Source organism: Mixophyes fleayi, chromosome 4 (assembly GCF_038048845.1).
Source record: "Mixophyes fleayi isolate aMixFle1 chromosome 4, aMixFle1.hap1, whole genome shotgun sequence".
NCBI lineage: Eukaryota > Metazoa > Chordata > Amphibia > Anura > Limnodynastidae > Mixophyes > Mixophyes fleayi.
The window spans coordinates 280,061,966-280,086,208 of NC_134405.1; the positions used below are offsets into that span (position 1 = coordinate 280,061,966).

Genomic DNA, 24,243 nt, shown 5'->3' on the forward strand with positions numbered 1-24,243 from the left:
TTATTATTATTTTTTAATAACTCCGTCTGGCAAGATTGATCACACTTTTCTGGAATCTCCATATTATGATTGACAAAGGATAAAAATGTCAAAGTGATATGTGGATTAGGCACCGAGGTGTGAATTTTTTTTATGAGACATATCGCACTACAAACGGAGAATCAGGAGAGGCATTGCTGAGCAATTTTCAATAAACTTTGACCCCCAATCTCAAAAACTATAAGGGCTATAAAAGATAAATTAAACATGGGTTAGTAGATATGTGGTAGTATCAGGTGTACCAAGTTTCATGAAAATCTGAGTCGATGAGTGTCATGGCTGGGTGAACAAACATGGAATGACCCATAGACATGGAGATATCATCTTGCAAATTAACTGTACTAAATGATAAACCAAAATCAAATTGGCAATCAAAACAAACTATAATGAAAGAAACCAGTGACGAGAATGGATGATGGTTTGGCTGGATATATGCACCATGAAAGCCAATGAAATACGATGCAATCAAAATAAGAGAAACAGGATTCAGACTTCTTGTCTACAACTGTATATACATTTACTCAATTCCCTCAACCTAAGACTGCCCATTTAACTAAAATGTCTGGAAATTGTCATCCAAGACACAAATGACAAACCCGCTTTGTGCTAGAAGGGCTCCGAGGTGCAGCGCATTGGGAATAAGCTAGAACACCTAAGAAGCACATTTCCTACTACTTTTCGATCACAAGAGCTGAATGGCTGAGATTTGGACATTACCATAGTTTGGTTTCTTATAGACTGTTTGGCGGTAACCAGTGAAAGGAAGTGTTTTTGGTTTGATTTTAACCCCTCAACACTGAGTCTTCACTTTTTACATCCTTTCTGGCTCTGAGATATGGATGTCTGAGTAGCGACATGGATGGTGCAATATTGGAGATTTGCTCCCCAATACTACTGCCACAAGGATCTCACTTTCTTTGCCTCTACAACTTCAGAAAGGCAAGTGCAGATAATAGACTGCAACATGCCATTAAGTTTTCCCAGGAGATATTTGACTGCCAGATGGGAGTTACTTAGAGTAAATTTCAGGAAGTGTAATTACTTCTATTAATGCAACATACCAAATAGTTTGACTTTTTACAAAAAATTTTGTGAGCAGGGTCAATGCTGGTGTCTCCAGCGCACCCATGCCTGAAAAATAAATAAATATACACGATGCATGCGAGCCATCTGCCCTGGTAAGAGAGCACTCTCCTTACCGGGCTTACCGTCATCTGCTGGCCTTGCTTGTTGCTATATGTTGAGATGTGAAGATCCTGTCATATCATTTTAAAAAAGATATTAATACACCTGAAAACACGCATGAAGAAACCCACTTTAAGGAAAGTCATGTTCTTTTCTTTATTGATAGGTGATTAAGGACTTTTTGCATGGGTTTTAGGACAAGCAGACCTGGAGATAATTTAGTTAAAAAAAAAATCATCCTGTATATATTCTATAACCTGGCAAACTGATGCAGCAGTCTCCATGTTACTGTGTTCCCAAGTTCACTGTTGTTTTGGACAGTATTTTGCTAAATAAAAGTGGTAAATATCCTGGCAACTGAAAAGCACATGGTGTCTGATCTAACAATACACTAAAGCATATAGATTATATTAAAACAAAGGCCTGCTTTATTAGGGGAATGGCACTTATGAACAGGAAAAAGATGTTCAAATACCCTACACAGTTTTCATATACCCATTTAGACAAACCAAATTGTATGCTTGCCAGAAAATTGAAGATACCAGCAGTATGCAAGTACAAGATGGATCACATACTTTGACTTGTGCAGATTATTTAGCATTTTGGAGAGAACTGGGAAACCCAAATGCATTTATCACTACAAAAATAAATTCTCTTCCATATCCATTTATATAGCATAAGCATATTCTGTAGAGCTTTAGAATTGGGAACAAAACCGGTAATAAAACAAAACTATTACAGACAAAGGGGAAAGTGGGCCCTGCTCACACGCTTACAATCTACAGGACAATGCACAAGGTTAAGTGCTACATACTGAATATTGGGCCAGCCAGATTGCAAGGGTAAAAAGTGCTTGGTGGGCAACACGATCCAATGACATAGGAATGTTGGTCCAGGGGTCAGAGGGTTGCTTAATTATAGAAAGAACACATGCGAGTGTACTCTGTGTCCCTCATTGGATGCCTGAGAATTTTTTTTTAATATATATTTATGATATGGGATCACATTTATGATTGCAACCAAAGACCCTGTAATTGGAGGACCCACGATACCATACCCCAAACCTGCAAGTTGCAATCCATATCATCGATGGTCCAGTCCCAGTTAGGAGTAGGGTCGGCCCTTGCTGAGATTTTTTTCTCCTCAGCCACCACGGTAGGGACTGGAAAGTCTAAGGAGTCTGAAAAAGTGTGCAGCCAAGTGAGGGTTGGACATCGACCACCTAGCTGGAATCTCATGCCGAAAGTGGAAGCAATCAACCTGCACTGCTTCAAAGCAAGATACCATTCTTTCAATGAGGTGTATGCAATATGAGAATGAGACCTGTCTGCGAAATGACAGAGCTTCTGAAGAGCCAGAAGTTTCTCCTCCAGAAAGAAGACACTTTTACAACTATTGTCGAAGAGGAGACACTGAAATATCATGCACTGGGCTGGGTCAAGACTGGACTTCTATTTTAGTTAATTATTAAGTTTATTATCCAGCCATGCGATTTCAGCATTTCCACTGTCAAGTGCAAATTGGTCAAGAGAAAGAGGGGCAGAGCTTGTCTGTAGCAAAAAGGTTATCCAGGTATGGTATGAAAGACAACACCCTTTTGACCTTAAGAGTGCGGCAGTGAGCGCCATAACTTTTTGTTAATACTGATGACACTGTGGCCAGACTGAAGGGTCTGAACTGGCAATTGGATTTTTCCACTGCAAAAACCTGAAAAGACTGATGTTCCGCTCAAATTGGAGATATGCATCCTTTAATGGAAGTGATAAACTTATCTCGCTCCAAGTTGTTGATGACCTGTCAAACGGACTACATTCTCAGTTTGTCCTCTCAAATATGCAGGTTCAGGGACTTCAAAGTTCAGGACGGATTTCTGTACCAAGAATAGATTTGAGTAACCCATAGCCTACAGCTCTTTTGGGAGCGGGATAATCACTTCAAAGAAAAAAAGGAGTGGATGGCCCCCTGAAGAGCCAGTCCCCTGACAGCCTTGTGGGAGGCGAGTAATGAAGAACTTGGGTGGCGGTCCAAAACAATCTCTTTATAAAACTCCTCCGACCCAATCCATTTGGCCCAAATGACCAACATACTGGTACCCACTAAACTTGAATCCGTTTAATGACCCCCCCCCCCCCCCCCCCCTTGTTGGGTAAAGGACTAGTCCCTGCAGAACTTCTTGTTTTCACTGAGAAATGAAAGGTCTGGAACCTCTGGCCTCTTGGCCTGGGGTAATTAACTGGGGGGGGGGGGGGGGGGGGGGGAGAGCTCTATCCTCCTGTGGCATGACAGATGATCCTGTCTAATTCAGGACTGAAGAGGACAGAGCTCTTAAAAGTACAGTTTCCAGAGTTCTTCTGGTCTCCATATCTGCATCCATGACCCGAGTCAGAGTGTATTTCTGGCTGCTACCGCCAAGTCTGAGGTTCTGGAGAGACTTAGGATCAACATCAAGGACAGAGTCTCCCAAATACTCATAATGCTTCTTTTACATGGCCCGCTAAGGTCAGCAACTCTGAACTTGGCAACCCTGATTGCATATGCTCTCACTGATTTGATCAGCCCACTTTTCTATCACTTTGAATACTCAAGCAGCCACAAGAATCGGTCCAAGCTATCCTGTAACAAAAATTGATTTCAAAATTCCCTCACATTTCCTGTCCATGCTGTGGCTAATGGAAGCAGCGTTCAGACTAGGAATAGTGGTGGATTTAGCAAGACTTACAATGGAGGAATCCACTCTAGATGGAATCTCCCATGTTCTCATATCTCCTTCCACAAAACATCCACAGAACTTAAAACCTTCTACCTGGTTCTTCAGGCCTCTCCCAGCAGATCTTTCAATTGAAGGCAAAAAAAATAAACTGTCTGCCTCCTTTTCCCATTCGAAAAAGGAACCACCTGGAACCTCAAGTTCATCCAAATATTAAACGCCCAAACATTAAAGACTTCTTTCCTACTAAAGAAGTCAGTCTCCCAACTTGTCCTCATAATTTGAGGACAACGGAATCACACCTTCTTCTTGAGAGTAGAGCCCCAATTCGGAAACTCCCAGGAAGTGGGCACATCTCTGCCCCGATGCTTCAAAGCTTGTTGGATCACTAGGTCTCCCAATAACCATTTGAGCAAGTAAGACACCAAAGTCAAAACTTGGAACAGTTTCATAAGCCGCTCATCGAACACCTGGTGTCTGGAACATGTAATGTATAGAAAATAATTCCCCTCAGCAAAGTTGTCTGGAGCTGTTCAGATTAGAACAAAGGCAACCAGTCTACCTTCTGGTGGCCTTTCCTCTAAGGTAAAGTCAACAAAAAGATGCCTAAGTAAGGAGAAATACACCTCCCACTCACCCCTTCAGAACCACTCCAGAGATGGCATTGTCAAAAGACCAGTCCCCCATGTTTGTCCCCAGTGCAGGACTGGAGCAGTAGGTGCCCCCACCTGACCTCCCCAAGCTTCATCCCAAGCTACTGGATGAAGGAGAGTAGAACTGCCTGTCACTTAGCCACTGCTCCTCGAGTGGGGTCCTTTGTACAGAGAGGCGGTAATTCTGCACCTCTCAGGAATAGAGTCCAAAAAAGATTAATAAGGATTAAAATTGCCGACATCACAGTATTTCAGCACTTAGCACCTTGAACACAATGTATATTGTTTGGCCTACATTGATGTAGATAAGTGAAAACATGGAGCAACAAACAATGGAAATAGATTTTAGCAACTTTCAGAACAGTTCTGAAACATTAAACTGTGTTCACGGACAACAAATCCGAAGGAGAAAAAAAAAAAAAAAAAAAAGACAAAACCAGTACCTCAATATCTTCAATAATTTTGGGATACAATGATCTGTAAAATGAGTTCGGTGGGCCATCAGTTGGTCTGTTTTTAAAGAGATATTGATCCCTGAGAAAAAGAAAAACCAGATTAAGTAACAACTAATCCAAGATCAATACTTTAAAAGTAAAGTAGAAACCAATACTTACCATCCTCTTCTTTCTGACAGCCCCTTCCACAATGGATCTGTACGGACCATTCTTTCTATTAATTTCTTCCACAGCATGCCTTCTGAAATCACTCTCTGCCATTCTTTGCACACAAGCTCTGCTGCACATAGCGATCGAGCATCCAAGTAAGACAGTATATTTTCTGCAATATGCTCTAAGCCCTGTTCTACAAAAGAGGAAAGGCAACATAACATATGCAAAATCGCTTACATATCACCATCAAAAATACATACACTGGGAGAATGAGTTAAATATATGAAAACATACATGCTTTTGACATGTTTTATTAATGGACATACAGCATTCTGCATGTGCTTTGACACATTCTACTTTAATAGTAACTGTAGTGGTGAGCACATATTCAAGCATAGAAAAACAGATTATGGCATTCTGAAATTTTAAACACAGTGTTAGAATTTTAGAATGCAATTTACCATCAGGAGTTAAAGGATATTTAAATAATGTGATATATGTCCTAAATTCCCACAATTCATGCAAAGTTAACAAGTTTGAAATATTATGTGATCTACAAGAATCGCTCAGGCAGCTGCATTGTAAAATATTAGTGTACCACTTTATTTACAAGTGCTTGAGAAAAATGAGATGATAAACGAAAAAAAAGACTGTCAGGGAAAATAACCAACACATTTCTGCACTCTTTCTCTACACTATACACACCTCAAAAATGGCCCTATCCACTGTATCTCCATGAAGTTATAAAAAGACTTAAAATAGCCACATAATAAATGTAAACTGATAGATGCAACATTTTTAATGCTGTATGTGTACTGTAAAATTAAGGCTCCAGCTTGATTTCAGTTTATTATTACACAAATACCAATATTCCAAAAAACACTTTTGGTTTTATATTCATCTCACCACTGTTTTGATTTTCTACTGGACATAGGCGACATTTTTATATAGAAACCACTGAATTCTAGGGAAATACTGAAGATCAGTGCCGTAAGTGCTTTATAGAAGCAGATAATGGAGTGATGGGGAGCAGGGAAAATAGAACACATTCTATTTTCTCCCTTTCCTGTTAAGGGAATAACATATTTAAAAGTGCATGTGTACAAGGTCAGACTTCTCAATGTAGATGTGCAGTCTATGCAAACAATACTCATCCTCCATTTGCCAGAAGAGAGAAAAAAAAAAAAAAGGAAGGGAAGGTAACCATTATTTAATAGTCATGTGCACATAAATCAGAGTGACTCTCACTCAATATTTAAAATCACTTTCATAAATAATTTTTTTTGAAGCATTCATAATTACACTTGCACATACCTGGTAGTGCCGTGATGAAGTCACGCTGTAACATGGGCTTCAAGTATGAATTAATATGTCCATGCTGGTAATGACACATCCGAGAAATAAGGTGCTCCACAAATTCAACTTGGTCTGATTCAGACCACTGATCAAAATATTTTATGCACAAGTCTTTTTCTTTCTCATAATTTCCATCAGATGTGCGTTTTCTGGGTACAATCACGGATGATGTTCCGTTACTTATCTATAGTACAAGTAAAAACAATTGATAAATTACTTTGCTAGACACACTAATAAGCAGAATGATGAATTACTTTTTCACTCATGGAAAACAAAAAAAAAATAAAATACTTTTATATCAATTAAAAACCGTTAAATTGAGCCAGATGTCGCTAATCAACTTAGGCATCAAGTGAGCATCTTGGCAAATTCACCCAAAGATCAAACCATTTGATGCCCATGATGCCAGAATTTGCAAGCAATTTACCAGCTACATTAAGGGATCTGCAGGCCTCTGTCAACAGAATTGATGTTAAAGATTAGGACTCTGTCATTAGAAAAAATACTAAACAAGCATGGCTTTCATGGAAGGGTAGGTAGCCAGAAGAAAGACCATTCTCTCAGAAACAAAGGATTGCTTAGTATGACATATTTACAAGGTGGCATCTGACAAATCTTTTGGGAAACTGTTTACAGACATTAGCCAATGCCAAAGTTGAGTCCTTTGGTCCAAGACCCACCATGCTTGGAGAAAACCAAACATGGCATGTCACCACAAGAACCTCAACTCCAAATCATCCATGACTGTGCTTGCTATTTGGTATGTTTTGCAGTCATAAAAATCAAATCCACCATGAACTCCTCTTTACACCAGAGTATTCTTTGAGAGTGGTGCATAAACAAATGTCTGAAAACATTAATTTATTGACACAATTTTGTAAGGAGGAGCAGTGGGTCAAAATGACAGAATCTGACAGTTAATTTAAGTATTACTTTACAACTTGTTCCTCCGCACCCCCTGCCTTACCCAAGAGGTGAAATCCCTGGAGTCTCTTTCTGCACTGGTGGTCAACACTGACAAAATTGGACTTCCACAAATGAAGACTACAATTAATGTCATGCTTGCCTCCTACAAATTCATTATGCTGCCTCAGCCATAATTACATTTCAAAGTCTAAGATCTGTAAGAGTGATGCTAGGACAATTAAACAGAATTACATCATTGGGGCTGAAGTGGCAAAAAAGTGAGGCAGGCCTGAAATACACTCCCCCATGGTCTGTTTGCAAATTGGGTCCTCATCTGTGGGATCGGGGGTTACTTGGTGTAGAGGAATGGAATCCCACAAGTGAAGTATCACCACCATTCAAATATAGTAGAGACAAAGCTGGAACTGACATTGGTAAGTATCTTACTACATACAGATGGGTCCAGTTATGTCTCATTCAAAGTTTATTTCAAAAGTGTTACCTTGTGAATTACATGCTAATCAATAACCAATCATAGAAACATGTTAAGTCATTGCAAAACTGTTCTCTGAAAAGCATATTGCTTCAGATAAGCTGGAGCTGAAATCATTACCTGTCCCCTTTGTACAAGGACACATATTTGCCAACAGTTAAGTAAATTTACCAAAATCATATTATAAGAAATATCTTTATAACATTGGAAAAAACAAAATAAAAACCGAATCAGTTAAAGATCCCAGGTAAGACTTTTTTTTTTTTAAAGGAAAATGGATATTTTTCAAATATAAAACACGTTTTGTTGCAATATTTCAAATAAAATAAATAAATAAATAAATAAAAACGATAAAATCAGATGCTACTGAACTATATGCAATTAACCAGTGATCTGGTCTGGGTAGTCTTGTGAATCCTTCATTTTCAATTTCTAACCCTGTGTCCTCTGGATTACTGACAATTCTAAAAATAATTTTACATTCCTTTAATGGCCAGTCAAAAATTGGTGGCAGTTTTCATCAAATTCTTTCTCTATCTATATCCCCCCCTCAAGGTTTGGATAGCACAAGTAGGTCTCTGAGCAAAAACAGCCTGCAGAGCATAGTGATATCAGTAAAAAAATTCATCCCCCCCCCCAGCCTAAGATTAAACAAAAAAAAAAAAAAATGCAAAAGGGGTATTAGACGAGCCATACATAGAAAACACACTAAAGCAGGGGTAGGCAACCTGCGGATCTCCAGGTGTTGTGAAACTACAAATCCCAGCATGCCTTGCCACCTATCTGCTTGTTATCTACTGGCAAAGCATGCTGGGACTTGTAGTTTCACAAAGACCTGGAGGGCTGCAGGTTGCCTATCCCTGTACTAAAGGTATGCACTGCAATCTTCTCCTACTTAGATGCACCTTTCTCAAAACAAAGAGGTGTTGTCATAGGTCCTCCCTTTTGAATGAGATTGCTGTGTATTTGAATCAAGCAAGAGGATCACAATGTTGGGCCTTTGAACTGAAGGGCAACATCTGGATTGGGACAGTACCTGAAAACGCACACGTTGCATTTTCACTCACCCTGGCACCATCCAATTTTATTTATTATTATATTTTGGTTGTCCACTTAAAAAGGATTCCCTTAACCCAATGTAACCCTTTGCTTAGAGAGAATCCAATTTTTTTTTATTACCATCCGCACTTGCCATATAAATGTGATCCAGCGAACATGATGGCACATTATAAAATGAGCTACATTAGAAGTGATTATGTGTAGGGTTCCACAGAAATTGGACTGTGCAGTAATTTGTCAGACAGCAGCTCTCAAAACAGACACCACACCAATAAATAAAAAAAGCATAAAAAGACATTATGGAAATGTGCATATATGTTCACTGCATGAAAGATACACAAAGTATCATACGACGTATGTGTTTACCATCAAAAATGTCTTGTATCTTAACAATTCTAACAGTACTCACAGAAACATAAGTTATGTAGGTAAAACTTAATCACAAGTGAAATTAACCACTCAACGAACAACCTACTAATATATATAGAAAACAATACTATCTATATCTATTGATATATCTCTATACATCTTATAGCAGCTGCATGTATTTGCTGGAACTGGGCTCCCAGTATCCCCCCAAAGGACTCCAATAAACAGCCACACAGATAAAATATGTACTGTATTCTTTATAATAGTGTTACTGATAGACCATAACACCAACCATTTGTCTTTCTCCCCCATAACCTGTACTTGATTTCTCCCAAACTCATCTGTGGTCTACTAGATTACATTTTCTCAAATTACTGGGTTTACAGGATCATCATACAATAAAATGCAATAAATAGAATATAGATTGATAGCACAATGCATCCAAGAAAAGAACAGGTCTAAAAATACATAACATTTACTTGGGTGCAGTAACAATTGTCATCCCCAGTGAAAACTGCAGCCAAAATTTTGAAATTTGTTTGTCATGAATAGGTGGAAGTACTCTGATCTTAAGTGGTTATGACAGATTCCAACTGCAAATGGTTCACCCAAGATAGCAAGTAATCATTGTGGAACCCCAGAGGAGCTAGTGTATGGTAAGTGGCTGTCTTCTAATGATTGGGAACATAGATGTGGTAGAGATTAGGGTTTAGCATATACAAAAATGAGGATATATATTATGGTCCTACTTAGGCCTTCTTGCATCAGGGTGTAGATCTACATCCTCTGCAATCGGTGGTTGACAAACTCCTCTTGCTTACTGCCAGCACTGGAACCATCTGTATCGGTTCCCGGTAACGAGATGATCGCAAGATAAATTTAGGTGTACATTTCTGGGGTTGGACTAATTGAGTGAAAATAAAAGGGTTAAATCATGGTTAAGTGCAACATTTTTGCTAAAACCTGTAGGTTAAAAAGAAGAAAGGCCCATCAGTCTCACCAAGTCAGGTTATTAATGGATTAACAAAAACTATGTAAATGAAGAAAATAAAGATTAATACAGTATAACGGAAACCCACTATTCCTACCTGCCATAAAGTGTTTTTCTTTGGAGATTCATCTTCATTTTGATCATCCATTACTGAAGTGTTCTAGGAAAAAAAAATGTAATACATTTGTTAGACTTAACAATGAAAACTAAAACGAATACAATGAAATTAAAATCCCAGCATGCATGTTTAAACACAGTAAATTAAAATATTAAAATACTTGCTTAGAAAAAAAATTGTCAAATTAATACATATAGGACATATCATACATTCATAAATGTCCACCAACCACAAAAGGTAAAGCAAATGTACAGTTTCCATTTATTATTGCTTGTACCATGGAAGAAAATAATCTATTCGGGCTTACTAAAATGTGCATTGCTGACATGTATTCACTACGAGGTTTACCTGAGCAGTTTTCCACTGCTGCTCATGTTGTGCAACACTCATTTCCAGAGTGCAACACGGAAATTTAAAAACATGCTCATGTATACAAAAGCTAGGGTGGCGTCACAAGGCAGCCAATTAATTAGCGTGCTGTTCAATCGTGAAAACTGCAATATTTATAAGAGATGAATAGCTGAGTGACACAAAGTAAAGGGAAATTGCTCCAACCCATCATACAAGATTTTTGACTTCCTAAATTATATTATTTTATTTAGAAAGTCAAGCAGCTCTTTAGTAAGATGCCAAGAACATCCTTAGTGTCCGATTGTTACAGCAATTGCCATTATTTATGGTTTCATTAAAATCATTGTTGTGGATTCAAGGTATTTGTGGTTTATGGGAACCAACATATGTTCCCTGTTGAAAATCTGTGGCTTACCAGGAATGGATATGGGCATATTTAGTAAGAGAAGCATAAACAAACTAGATTAAAATTCTGACTAAAATAAAAGAGCACGTTTGCAATTTGCACATCATTTCTCACTTCGATTCCCCTCATGCTTTCACGCTGAGGATATTGTCTTGTTTCTCCTAAATTATTAGTCATAATTTGGCCACACATGTGGTTGCCAAATTGGACAAGATACAGCTTTTCATTCCCTCGGGCAGATCACTTTGGCATCAATGGGGCCCTGTTACAAAGTTACCAGTGCTTACACTCACCTCAGTGCCACAGTTTCACTAAAGGAGCACAGACTTACATCCCTGCCCCTTCCCAAAAGACAAACAAAAGTATAGTTGCAAAAATGTTGCTCCCAGCTCAGTTACTGCACTGCAGTGTTAAAGCAATAATGCTTATAGTTAGGACCGCAGTGGCAAATTTCAGAAATGTAATAAGGGCTGTTTGTTGGCAGAAAAAAAAAAAAAGTGTAAGGTGCTACGCAAAAAAAAACCTTACTAATAAAGGGCTGTTTATTTTTCATAGCAACCAATTCTTAATATATAGCAACTAGAAAAAGGTAATGCAGGTAAAGCTTTCATCTAAGTGGTAGGTTCCCCCCCATAGACATTCTCCACCCCTCCAAAACAATCTAGCGCACCCCCTAAACAACATGATTAGCATACACACCCATTTACCAATTGCAGAAAGATTAGTTTAGAGTAGGTCCTTCTGCCCCCCCATGCACAAAACCCCACCCGCAGCTAGAAATTTTTGGACCATGTTTTCCACCTTAACAGATTAAATCCGCCCATATTTTGCACCAGTATGATAAGCTCAGTACAAGTGGTCATTGTGTACTTAAATCCAAATTTTAAGCAAGTCATAAACCAGCCTATTCTGGGGACCATTCTCTATACATGTGTGGCTAAATTGAACAGGACCAGCCATTCAGCTAGCATGGTTGGATCACATCCAGACTATATGCAGGTGCCTCCTTGTGCGGTTGGAAGATTACAGTACACACTCAAAAACCTATTACTTCCCCACTCCACTACAGACAGCGGAAGTCCTCCAACATCTTCAGGACTGATGGGATCTCACAGATCAAAAAGCTGAGAAACAGTCATCCCAGTTACTGTAACAGACAAACTCTTCCTGTGTATGAATACGCCAATCAATAGTGTATTTCTGCATAGTAACTTTGCAAAGCTGCCACACAAACATTGACTGCATACAGAATTTTCATCCTCTTAACATGGCAATCTGTTTCATAACAATGAAAGAGCAGAGTGGACATATTTTGTCAGTTATTTATTGCTTATCATTCAGCTCAGCAACATACCTTTTATTTCAAATTAACAAATGGTAATACAATGTCAAACAATGCTGTCCTGGAACAGAAACTTATTTACTATTCTTCAATGTTTCAATATATCTTCAAATTTTGGAACTATTTTAGGTTGAGTGCAGTTCTTAATGAGGTACAGTGAAAAGCCTACTGTAAAAAAGCATTGTGTATATTATTTGCATCAAAATAGAAACGAACTACCTACATGGTCATTTCAAACCTCTTCCCCCTGATGGAATTATATTTATAAAGGTCTAGGAATATGATAGATTAGAAGACTTTACTTATTTTAATAAGTATGTAGGCTTTGCACTAGTGTTGCAACGTATGTGTCTTGTACACACCACAAGGCACTATAGAAATTTGGGTCCTTCATGCCACCATATTGTAAAACTCTATTGAGACAGTGACTTATGCAGGTCTTTATTTGGCAACTCACTCTCAGGTTTGGATTGTTCTATGCATAAGTCACCCTCCTCAATACACAAGTGGTAAGACATTTTCAGACTATCTGCTTCAAATGCTCAGTGAGTCTAAAATGATGTTTAGTCAACTCTGCATACACCTCTCACACTATTGCTATATCCTTCTCTACTTACATGGAGAGGGGAGGATGAGGGCCTGTGATTTTATCTTGGGCAAACTGTGGTAAGTCATTTAAGAGACAGCAGGAAGGAAGTACATGTGTTCAACCAGAGGATCTAGAAAGTTATCTACATATGGTAGGTTAACACCACCCAGTTTGGCTAGACTGTACCTCTCCTAACCAATATTTTAACTCATGGTATACCAGTACTACAGATTGTTACAAAGTAAAAAAAAAAAAAAAAAAAAAACAAAGAACAATATCTTAGCATTGCTTCCCACCCCGCCCCATTCATGTAGTTGGCTAAACACATTCTTACTGTTGATTGCTTTCTACTGGCAGCCACATGGAAAGAAAGTCACTTTTAGTAAAACAAGGTGAACTGGAAAAAGTTGGCATAGAGCTCCTTGTTGTAATACAAATTATAACCATGACTTGCTAATCGCTCATGTACACAAATTTTAGATTACATGAAAGACATTGTTATTTGCTGTACATGTCTTAACATGGAATGCTTTTAAAACCATAAACAAAATTTACAATAAATGATTTTTAATCTACAAACGTAATTTAAATGCTTTATAAAGTATTCACCATTAAAATACTATATAATTCTACAAATGTAGCCAATAACCAAAATTCTTGCCTTGGAGGGTTTATTGTAGTGCATGGTTTTCTTTAATTTAAACAACACTTAAAAAAAAAAAAAAAAAGACCCCAGCCTTACTCAAACACCCCACTGCTCATTATCACAGGTAGCAGAGCTTCTTAGAGTCACTATGTGTATGAAAGTCACCAACAAGCAGATACATACTTTTTTCAGTTTTTGTTTGGGAACTTTCTAAATACCAGCTCCCTGAATAAAAAGATTCCTCTACTAAACGTGAAGATATTTATAGGAGAATTCAACTAACAGCCAGAACCTTGCGCAATATGCTCCTGAGCGTATTACGCTACAGGAATCTCCGCTGCTTTTCAGGGATTTCAGGCCAGACATCACATTGGAGTCTCCGCAAACGAGGCTCTGGCAGATTGGATTTGATCCATAGGGGTGGAAAAATCAGGCCAACTAAATTACCTCTTTCGCTGTATGCACAAGGTCAAACTTAAACACAAGTTATGAGGAGAAGTAGGCAGAAGCAAAGTGTGATCCATTTACATGAGTAATCACATTCTAGACCAATGCAGCCATTTGGCAGCTGAATTGATCAGATGGAATGCATAATGTGTGGCCACACTATGGATAACCCTGTCACTGTGCTCAAATGAAGTACAACGTCCAATATGGCCACAGATGACGACGCACACAGGTTGAAAATGGTCACCTGCTAACTATATTTAAATGCATATCCAAAATCATCTTGGAACAGATAATCAGAATTGCACTCATTTTTAGGTCAAAACAAGAGTCAATATCAGGCAAGTTTTCCGATATCACCCCATCTGTAGCCATCATTACAGCCATACAAAAGTCTATTTTGATAGACTTAATCTTGTCTAACGTGACAATACATGTATCTATAAATGTGTTACGTAGTGAAAGTCATTGAGACTATGGAAGAAAGGCAACAGTAATAACACATGAGGTTTAATGAATTTGCTATGATCATGTTAATTTTGCATTGTAAACTGGATATCCATAATTTAAATCTCTGTATATTTTGCATGCATAGTATCTGCTAAAGATGCAAAAGAAAAGATGAATTTAAAATGAGAAAAAAAAGCTGCGCAAATGATTCTTGAGCATGCCACATCAAATACTGGCTTGTCCTTCATGGCAAGACCACCAACATGCTCTACGTGTTTCACATTAACACAAACTCTGCACACTATCAAATAAATCAAAATATCAAATGAAAATAACATGCAAAATAGTTTTGCGTTCAGACCACCAAGTCAAACAAAAGTGATGAGTGTTGCACAAGACAGAGCATACAGATAACAGTACAACAAGAAAGAAGAAAGGCACCTGGAGACATCTGACACTGGGCATGCTCTGCAGGCATCTCAGTGCGCACATGCTCTCTACCAGGTTGGAGCAGCCTAGCCACAAAGACCTTGGCACAGAACACTGCAGGGTGACAAAAAGGAAGGAGAAAAGAAGCAGTTAGATGCCACAAAAATATTTCAGGCAAGCAACGTATGAGTATATTAAATGTATTTAGAATGGACAAGCAATTTTGCATGCTTTCAGAGTTAAATAGAAAACGGCCTGTGAACATCTACTAAAATCATCCAGAACCATTTCTGTTAAATAAACGTCCAGAGTAGCAAAAGAAAAATTTATGAACACAATGACTGCACTGAATGAAGGTGGAACACCACTTTAAAACCCCACAAGGTGATTAAGGTTTGGATTGAAATGTAGGTATACAGTCAAAGTATTCCAGACTTTAATCACATTGTGAAGTCCAGTGAATGTTTCTTTATATTCATCTCACAAAAGGGCTAGGCGCCTGGGTTTTGACTTCTGAATCATGTGCAAGATACTGTCAAATAAAATTAACAGAGCATAATTCTGAGCGATTCCCAAAAGGGGACTGTGTTAGGATTGTGGCATACAGCTGCATGGGCTCTATTAAGCTCTTATGTCCTATTTAGTGTTTGTATAGTCAAAGCAGACAAGAATAAAATACTCTTGCATACTAATTCGTGCATCCTGATTTAGAACAAACATAACTGCTCAGATTGAATACCTGAATGATATAGTCTATATTTGGAATTTTGGAGCACAACTTGCAGAGTCTTTTCTCAATTTACATACCCTTGTTTGAAACATTTTACTATGCCTCCATGTTAAGATAGTGCTGGCTACTAGACTTGACCAACTATTCTACATTATGGTGTCTATTGCTGATGTAGTCTTTGACAAAATGGAACATTGGCACCATCAAAAAGGGTTAAGCCAGCACAAACCCCCAGTCACATGATAAATGACAATCTATTTCCCATTAGCCCTTTCCCATCTTATAAAATGACATTATGCTCAGAATTTAAGGATTATATTGCGATTCTCTAGGGAATGTATTTATGTTTTCTTATAATCCCAGCCTTAGATAGGTTGTAATTGTCTATTTATGTACAACTGTGGGCACAAGTATATAATCGTGTCAAAGCTAACATCAGATGTTATATATATAGCACCACCAAATTATGGAGCACTGTACTGCACCATTTGCGCTTACAGTCTAAATTACTTAAACAACACACTAGTGTTCATTTTGTCAGCAGCCAATTAACTTATCAATATGTTTTTTGGGGTGGGGGGAGAAACGGGTATAGCCGGAGAAAAACTTACAAACTAAAACAGAAAGCCCTGTTCAGGAATCAAACTCATGAGATGACCAAAATATGCCCTTGTGCCTGGACTATGAGAAGTTTTGGTACAGATAAAAAAAGAATGCAAATAAGAGAATATTCCGTATTCAGAGATGGGTAGCAAAACACAAGATTAACAACATCTAATTCAATCCTTATGAAAACAGACAATTTCCAGGTTGTATTCAAAAGGCATTCCGAAGGCAGTTCCCCGTCCCAAACAAATAAGTGACTAGCTAAGTTTCCTGCTCCCTTAGACAAAGGAATTTAGTAGCAAACTCATAGTTGTTAAAGGGCTACCCCAAAAGTATCATTAAGGAAATCCCCTCCCAAAAGAAGAGCCTGTATGGTTAGTGCCATAAGGAAAATCCTGGTCTTTCCTCAGTCTCACTGGGGATTCAAACTCCCTGAGGCACACATGAGGGGTTGAGTGACTGCTCTGTGGTGGGGGCAGAAGACTATCCTCAAGGACTGACTTGGGGTCTGTAGTCTCATTGAAATGTATGCATTGTAACCTGTATCCAGTTAATAGCTGTAGTTATTGTGCATTCTATGAAAGTTATAATCTGCAACTGTCCCTAATTGTGTAATCAATTAGAGCTCAAGACTAGAAAAAATATATAATATAAAAACATTCTAGATGCTTCTCACCTCCCCCCTACTCCATCTCAGCCACTATATCACTGGAACTGCCTTTGCCAGATGTACTACATATCAAAACACCCAGTCCTAAGAGATTCTTGTGTGAACCCCCAACCTTTTCTAGATTTGAATCTTCATAAAGCAGGATTCTCTCTCTTCCCCGATTCGTGTCTGTGCCGCAAGTATTGGCTATCCCCTGTACTCTAAATGCGTAACCTGTGTGCCCAAGATGGTTGCCTTCCCTATATATGCTCTGTACTATATATGTTTGCATAACCTATGGTTTATGTTAGTTTTATGTATTATCTGTATGTTTCAACTGTAAAGTGTTTTGAGTTCTATTTAGGAGAAAAGCACTATATAAATAAAATGATTACTACTACTATTGGAGTGCACTATGTATATACCAACTAGAAGTTGACAAGCATTATACTATATTTTTCCCCATTCACTTAAATACAAATGTAAAAAACACCACTGAAAGGAATAAGCCATTAGCAATAGTGGAGCATTGATAATTGGCTAAAGTGGGAAATCGATTATGACTGGCCAAATAGCTAAGTGGAGTCCTGGTGAATTTAGTAGTCAGTAACTCTTAGCTACTCTCACACTATTGGTCCATGCACTTCTCTATACTCTACCATCGTCTATGCAAGTCAACAAGGCCATTTCTACAATAATCTTTCAGAGGCACTTCTGTGGAATTATGTCCAGTCTCCCATCATTGACCATTTTACAGTCATGTAACCTTAGCTCCTGAATCACTGTCTATCTAGGCATAACACCAAAATACCCAATTTCAATAAACAGCCTAAAAGAGGAGATTTGTGATTTAAATTTTCTGTGAATTACAAGAATGTCCCCTTGGCTTACACATTTATATTTTTACTATTTTAGTATAGTAAAATTATATAGACCACTATGGTGGCAGGTGTAATCTTCATATCCCCAGTCACCACAGCCCAAGTGGACTGGGAAGAAACACATGTGCTTTTCAGCACGGGGTAGGAAGGCTCTTATAGGTCTTTATTACAGTTATGAATGTATTTTCCTTGCATTGTATTCACAAGTGTTCATTCAGTAAAACATAAGCAAAATGAATATGAAGAAATTGATCCCTTTTACATATAAAATAAGAATTCATGACATGTCATCCCAGAAATGCAATGCTCAAGTTTTAGGGTTGAATGTATCAAATTTAGCTGAAAAAGGTCAAATAAGGCAAATTACAAAATGAATATCTTTGAAATACTCCATGTGATAAAGCAAAACATCATCTCAGGGCTACTGCAGCCAATCAGGAAGAACTTCATGCCCCCAGACTGAAGTTCATTCAGAGGTGACTCAGAAGAAGAAATCAATTTCAATATGACTTGCAAAGTGTCCATGGCAGCAGATGCAACCTTGATACTTTCCTATTGTGCCTTAATTCTATGTTCAACTCATATCAACCTGCTAACCCAACCACTTCCTTCTACTCTCTTTCAATAATATTTCACCAGCACTTTTGCGCAGTTATCCGGTCTCCACAACTGCCCTTTTACAATCATGTAACCAAAGTTCCTGAATCATTCTGTCCCTTTTTAAGTCCTCATAGCAACACCACAATACATGGCTTCACTAGACAGCACACCAAAGCAACAAAAGACATCTGTTTAGTTCTATTGTTACACAAACTTGAAGCCAACCTGCTAAAAAGGACTCAGATTGGCAATGCATTTATTACTTCGCCAACTCCAGTCACCCTGATCTTACCTGATGTAGCCAAAGGGTAAATGGATCATGTTTAAGCAAAGAGCAGGATTGGCTGATAAATGATAAGCTTTACGTTACCTGCCAATTTACGGGTTTCTGGTGCTGATGAACATGTACACTAGAGACACAAGCACTCTATACTTTCACACCTTAGTCACCTTGCATGAATCAATCTGTTTAATGTATGTCCTGTGTATACCTGTGTCTGGACTTTGTTTTCACATTACAATCCGGAATGTCTTGGTCCATCTAGATTGTTGTTGTAAATGCCCCTCATCTACCTATGTACTAGGTGAACAGAAGAACTGCAGTGAAAGAATTCCATTACCACCTTTCAGTGAGAGAGCGGAATCAAAAATAAAAAATGAAACGTTCTCAGTACTCAAGTCACAACATTCCAAGTAATTCCCCACTACTCATGTGCCAGCAGCAAAATCCAGCTACTGCTTTCAGTTTCTCTCGCCGGAACATGCGCAATGCGGGAATTTGATCATTTAGCCATCTGGGGATATAGACACACATACAATAACAGACCACAGGGAATTAGGTCAAAGTTCCTTTGAGGAAGTCCTGTATAGGATGAAAGGGTATATTTAGAGGAGAGAATTGCCACAATCTGGATCTAGTATTGTTGACTGGTGATGGTGAACTCTGTAAAAAATAATTGTGTATACTGGAACTCCACATCTAAGGACACCAGATAAGCTTACCTTCTTTGAACTAATGTGCATTTTTTCTTTTACATTTTATTAAAGCATGGGGAAGTAGCGAAAGGTGAGGTTTTTAATGTTACACCGAGTGCCATTCCAAAGTCTCCCTGCCGACTACATCATGTGCAAAACAAAATTACAGCCACTGATAAAGAGAATTGAAGAATTTGGTCAAATGTCAGGTGTCAAAGTAAACTTAGCAGTATATCCGAAAAGTAGATACATATGCCTATAATGGGCACACAGCGCTAGTACTTAAGCATTCAACCCCCCTATTTTGCCCATATAAAATATGGAGAGTCTTCTCTAAGCGTGATCAGATTTAATTAAATTACTTCCAGCCTCCATATATTTATACATTAAACAAAACATTTTCCATGGGGCCTATCTTTCTCCGCACTAGAGCTATTTGATTGGGCTGTCAGATAGTCCGGCATGCCCAAAATGTCAATTCTCGACATCATACTTGTTTCACTGCCTGTGAGCTTGTCCCGTGGTTAAGTATTTTATCATCACCAACATTTACTTACATAGCGCAAGTAAATTCCCAGGTGCTTCACGCTTGGGAACAGAGTAATAAAACAATACTGGGTAATACAGACAGAGGTATGAAAGCCCTGCTCACAATCTTACAAATTTCTTATATACCTTTCATTCCGGAATGTGCAAATATTAGGTATTCTACCACAAGTCATTAGTTTCCAAGAAAAGGGAAAAAGTTACTATTGGCCAAATTAAATTGCTATTTATTTCAAAAAGAAGCGTAAACAAAAACATTTGAACCATTGTACAATTAGGTATGAAACTTGAACCTAGGGACAAGACCCACTGACCTCACATTAAACAGCAGCAGAATACTCATTAGATGGACACCAACCCAGCCCGGGCTACACATCTTGAAAATGTGCTTGCGGGAGGGGTGGGGTGGACTATAGCCACTCACAAGCGTAATAGCCGACATAATTCAATATCTATGTTTACTACAATAGTATATAGTATAGTTCTATACTATCAGCTTCAAATAGATTATGAGTTATTACACACACATTATATATATATATATATATATATATATATATATATATATATATATATATATATATATATATATATATATATATATATATACACATACATATACATACACATACACATACACATACATATACACATACACAAGTTAACCCGTGCATGATACTCATGCATTTTTTTTGTCAAATAATGTCAGTATACCAAATTTCAGGTCATTCGGATGAGCCCTTTCTGAGAAAATAGTTTTTTCCACAGACACACACACACGCAGGGGCGGATCTAGAAAATGTTTGTTCCCCGGAGCGATGTTAGGGCGGGGCGATTTAGGCCCCGCCCCCTTTCCTGACTTCTGAGGCTGCCGGGGGCTGCACAGTATGTGCAGGTCCGCTCGGCAGTGACAGGCAGGGACAGTGTGCTGACCGGGTGCTCTGATTGTGTTTAAAACACAATCAGAGCAGCCAGGCAGCACACTGTCACTGCCAAACGGACCTGCACATACTGAGCAGCCGTCGGCAGCAAACCCCTGCTAGGGGGGGCGATTGCACCGATCGCACCCCCCTGGATCGGCCACTGTACACGTGTGTTCATGAGGTAAAATTACCTCACGAAAATGAGTTTGACCCCTCAACTCGTCAATAATGTCAGTATACCAAATTTCAGCCCTTTTTGAGGGTTTTTTCCCACACACACTAAGAATTTAGTAGGTCAGTTAACCCGTGCATGATACTCATGCATTCTAGTCAAATCAAGCTACTTAAGGTGTTAAAAACTCCCCACTGTCACCCCCGGCAACCACCAACCACTCCCAACTGTCACTTCAAGAAATATATAGGTCAGTGTATAACTCTGCCCAGCAGGTGGCGCTGCAGCTTGGTTTTTTTTTTTTTCACACAGACTAACACACGCCACTAGACATTTATATTATAGAATATATATATATATATATATATATATATATATATATATATATATATATATATATATATATATATATATATATATATATATATATATATATATACACACACACACATACACACACACAAGTACTTTGCTGTTTCCATTTGTGTTTACTTAAACCAGGTAATCCTTAACTGATATCGCCACATACTATAACACAGTTTGATTACTTTGTCATGCATTTGATTGGGTTTTAGACACCATCCTATGCTAGCCTGTACTTAGAAATATGTAATTAATACCTCTTAATGTTGTGTAACATGACTAATGTAACTAAAATGCTTTAACTACCTTCGCAGACATCTCTGCACTCACACAAGTGGACGGGTCGCTACCTCCCAAAACATCAGAACACTCGTCTCCAGAAATACGTGCTGCTGTATTATGATGATCTGACCTGGCCATCAATTCCGTCCACCTTCAAAAAGGTGGGTGTGCCGGAGACAAAATGTCAGCAAACCGATGCTCTGATCCCAGTCAAACGCACATTGAAAAACTTCATCAAGGCAAAATATAATCCGACCTAAACACTTTTTTTTGGGTAATTTAATAAATGAAAATGAGATGTATACAGTGTACTTAACACCTACACAGTTGAAGCTGCCATTTTAAGGAATACACCAAAATTCATGAAAATGTTGTATATTCACAAAAAGTCAGTGACATCATTGAGGCATGATGCACAAATTGAGGTCATTGGCTCCCTGCAACAAACATTGGCTCAGTATACTAATTTACCAGGAGTACGCAAATGGTACATCTTAGTCTGGAATTTCAAATTTTACATACATATTTAGTGCACTATATTCATTGATGTGTACATAAATTTTACCTGACAAGCCATCAAGTTACAAGCCCAAAGCTTAGCAAACAAATGCATTAGAAGGGTAACCCCGCGCAATGCTGAAACTTACCTGAGGTCCTGTCCGGATGTCCATGTCTGAGCAGTGACATTCCCCTCGATCCTACTGAGGTAGGCCTTTCTTCAAGACAAGTGTGTTGCCAATGTCCCTCCCACTTGAATTGGAAGCTCAGAGGGGAGGGATATTAAGAGCAGCAGCAAGGGACAGGAGCAGAAATTGAAGTGTTGCTAGAATGTTACCGACAAAAGCCAGACCTCAGGTAAGTTATAGTCAGTATTATGAACTTAGTACTTCACAAAAAACGGATTTGTCCGTTTCTGTTGATTTTATCCATTAACAAACCTGCATATTTGTAATAGTTTCCTATAATACATTTGTTTACACTACTTCGTAGGAGTTGTCATACAAAGAAAATATCTGGCTTATATACAATGTTAACCTATATGAGCTGTAGTATGTAGGTATATTTTACTAGGGTCAGAGCATCTATTTTATCCATGCATCAAAATTTTAGTTTACATGGATATGCAGAACACAACAAAATTACAATATTAAAAGCAGCAAAGTATATTTTTTAACTCAAGCAAAAACGTGCCACGAGTAGGTAAGTTTGAAAAGAATAGGGCTCAGCTAACATGTAGCCCATCATCTAAACCATAGATGCGCTACCAGCAGCACACAGGAGGTCTGCAAGGTAATTGTTAGGAGATACAGGGGAAACCAGTAAGCTGCTGTCTTGCACCTTTTTTCACTGAGGCTGCAGGGGTGAGAAAAGCGACTGTTGGCTCACCATGGTAGAAAGTCAGAATTAAATCAGCTACACTACATTTTACTGCCCAATGCTGTACTGCAAAGTTTAAGAAAAAAGGAAGATTCGATTTAGAGATGTCTACGGAAAAGTCCACAGCAGTATTCTCCCCAGGACCTATTTCACGAATGCGCCACTCGGCTTTTGGAGTCCTATTATAATTGGACAAACCATTGTTTATCCTATTATAATAAGCACTGCAACTAGCAATGTGTGTTAGACCACTGACAACCAGTCAGAGGTTCAGGTGCCATGCATGAAAAAGATCAATTCATTTTTTTAAAAAAAATACATGTGTCCCCAGACCAGCCAGCAAGCAATAATCTTTATAAATACTATAAGTGTTGGCAATACCCTCCAATATTTTTCTCTTTATTATTATTATTATTATTATGTTCTATTACACCGTCCTCACCTGGCTAGTTCTTTATGCCACCAGTTGTCAATTTTCTGGGGAGAACACTGCATGGACACACATTGGAGATGTTCCAGCTTAAATCTCTGCTCATTTTCCTTACATATATCCTATTCTTACCTCTGCAACACATTTCTCTTTCCTGGTCCCAAGCTCGTTTTCTGTATTATTTTCATCACTCTTCTTACCTGTCCTTTGGTGAGAACAATGTAACTCCCAGGTTGCAAAGCTTAATCTCCTGAGATGAGATTTTGGTGGAATTGCAATTTGGAGCGATGTGCCGCTGGTCAATGCACGGCTGCGCACATTGCCGATTATTATGGCAAGGAATCTCTTCTCATTTTTCTACTCACCTGAATGGGGAATTCATGGGGAATTCAGGTGAGCAGAAAAATGAGAAGAGATTCCTTGCCATAATAATCGGCAATGTGCGCAGCCGTGCATTGACCAGCGGCACATCGCTCCAAATTGCAATTCCACCAAAATCTCATCTCAGGAGATTAAGCTTTGCAACCTGGGAGTTACATTGTTCTCACCAAAGGACAGGTAAGAA

At 38.5% G+C, this 24,243-nt stretch overlaps 1 protein-coding gene across 2 annotated transcripts in view; it reads right to left on the minus strand.

Annotated features, from left to right (window-relative positions):
- Window positions 1-24,243, minus strand: part of FBXW11 (F-box and WD repeat domain containing 11) — a 60,698-nt gene that overhangs the window by 28,144 nt on the left and 8,311 nt on the right. The window contains exons 2-6 of one of the 2 annotated variants that reach the window (XM_075209785.1): window positions 15,157-15,258; window positions 10,464-10,526; window positions 6,507-6,732; window positions 5,199-5,385; window positions 5,028-5,118 (exon numbers count right to left, since the gene is read on the minus strand). In XM_075209785.1, coding sequence (XP_075065886.1) covers window positions 5,028-5,118; window positions 5,199-5,385; window positions 6,507-6,732; window positions 10,464-10,526; window positions 15,157-15,258 — 669 coding nt within the window. The remainder of the gene's footprint in view (window positions 1-5,027; window positions 5,119-5,198; window positions 5,386-6,506; window positions 6,733-10,463; window positions 10,527-15,156; window positions 15,259-24,243) is intronic. The other variant, XM_075209786.1, reaches the window with a different exon arrangement.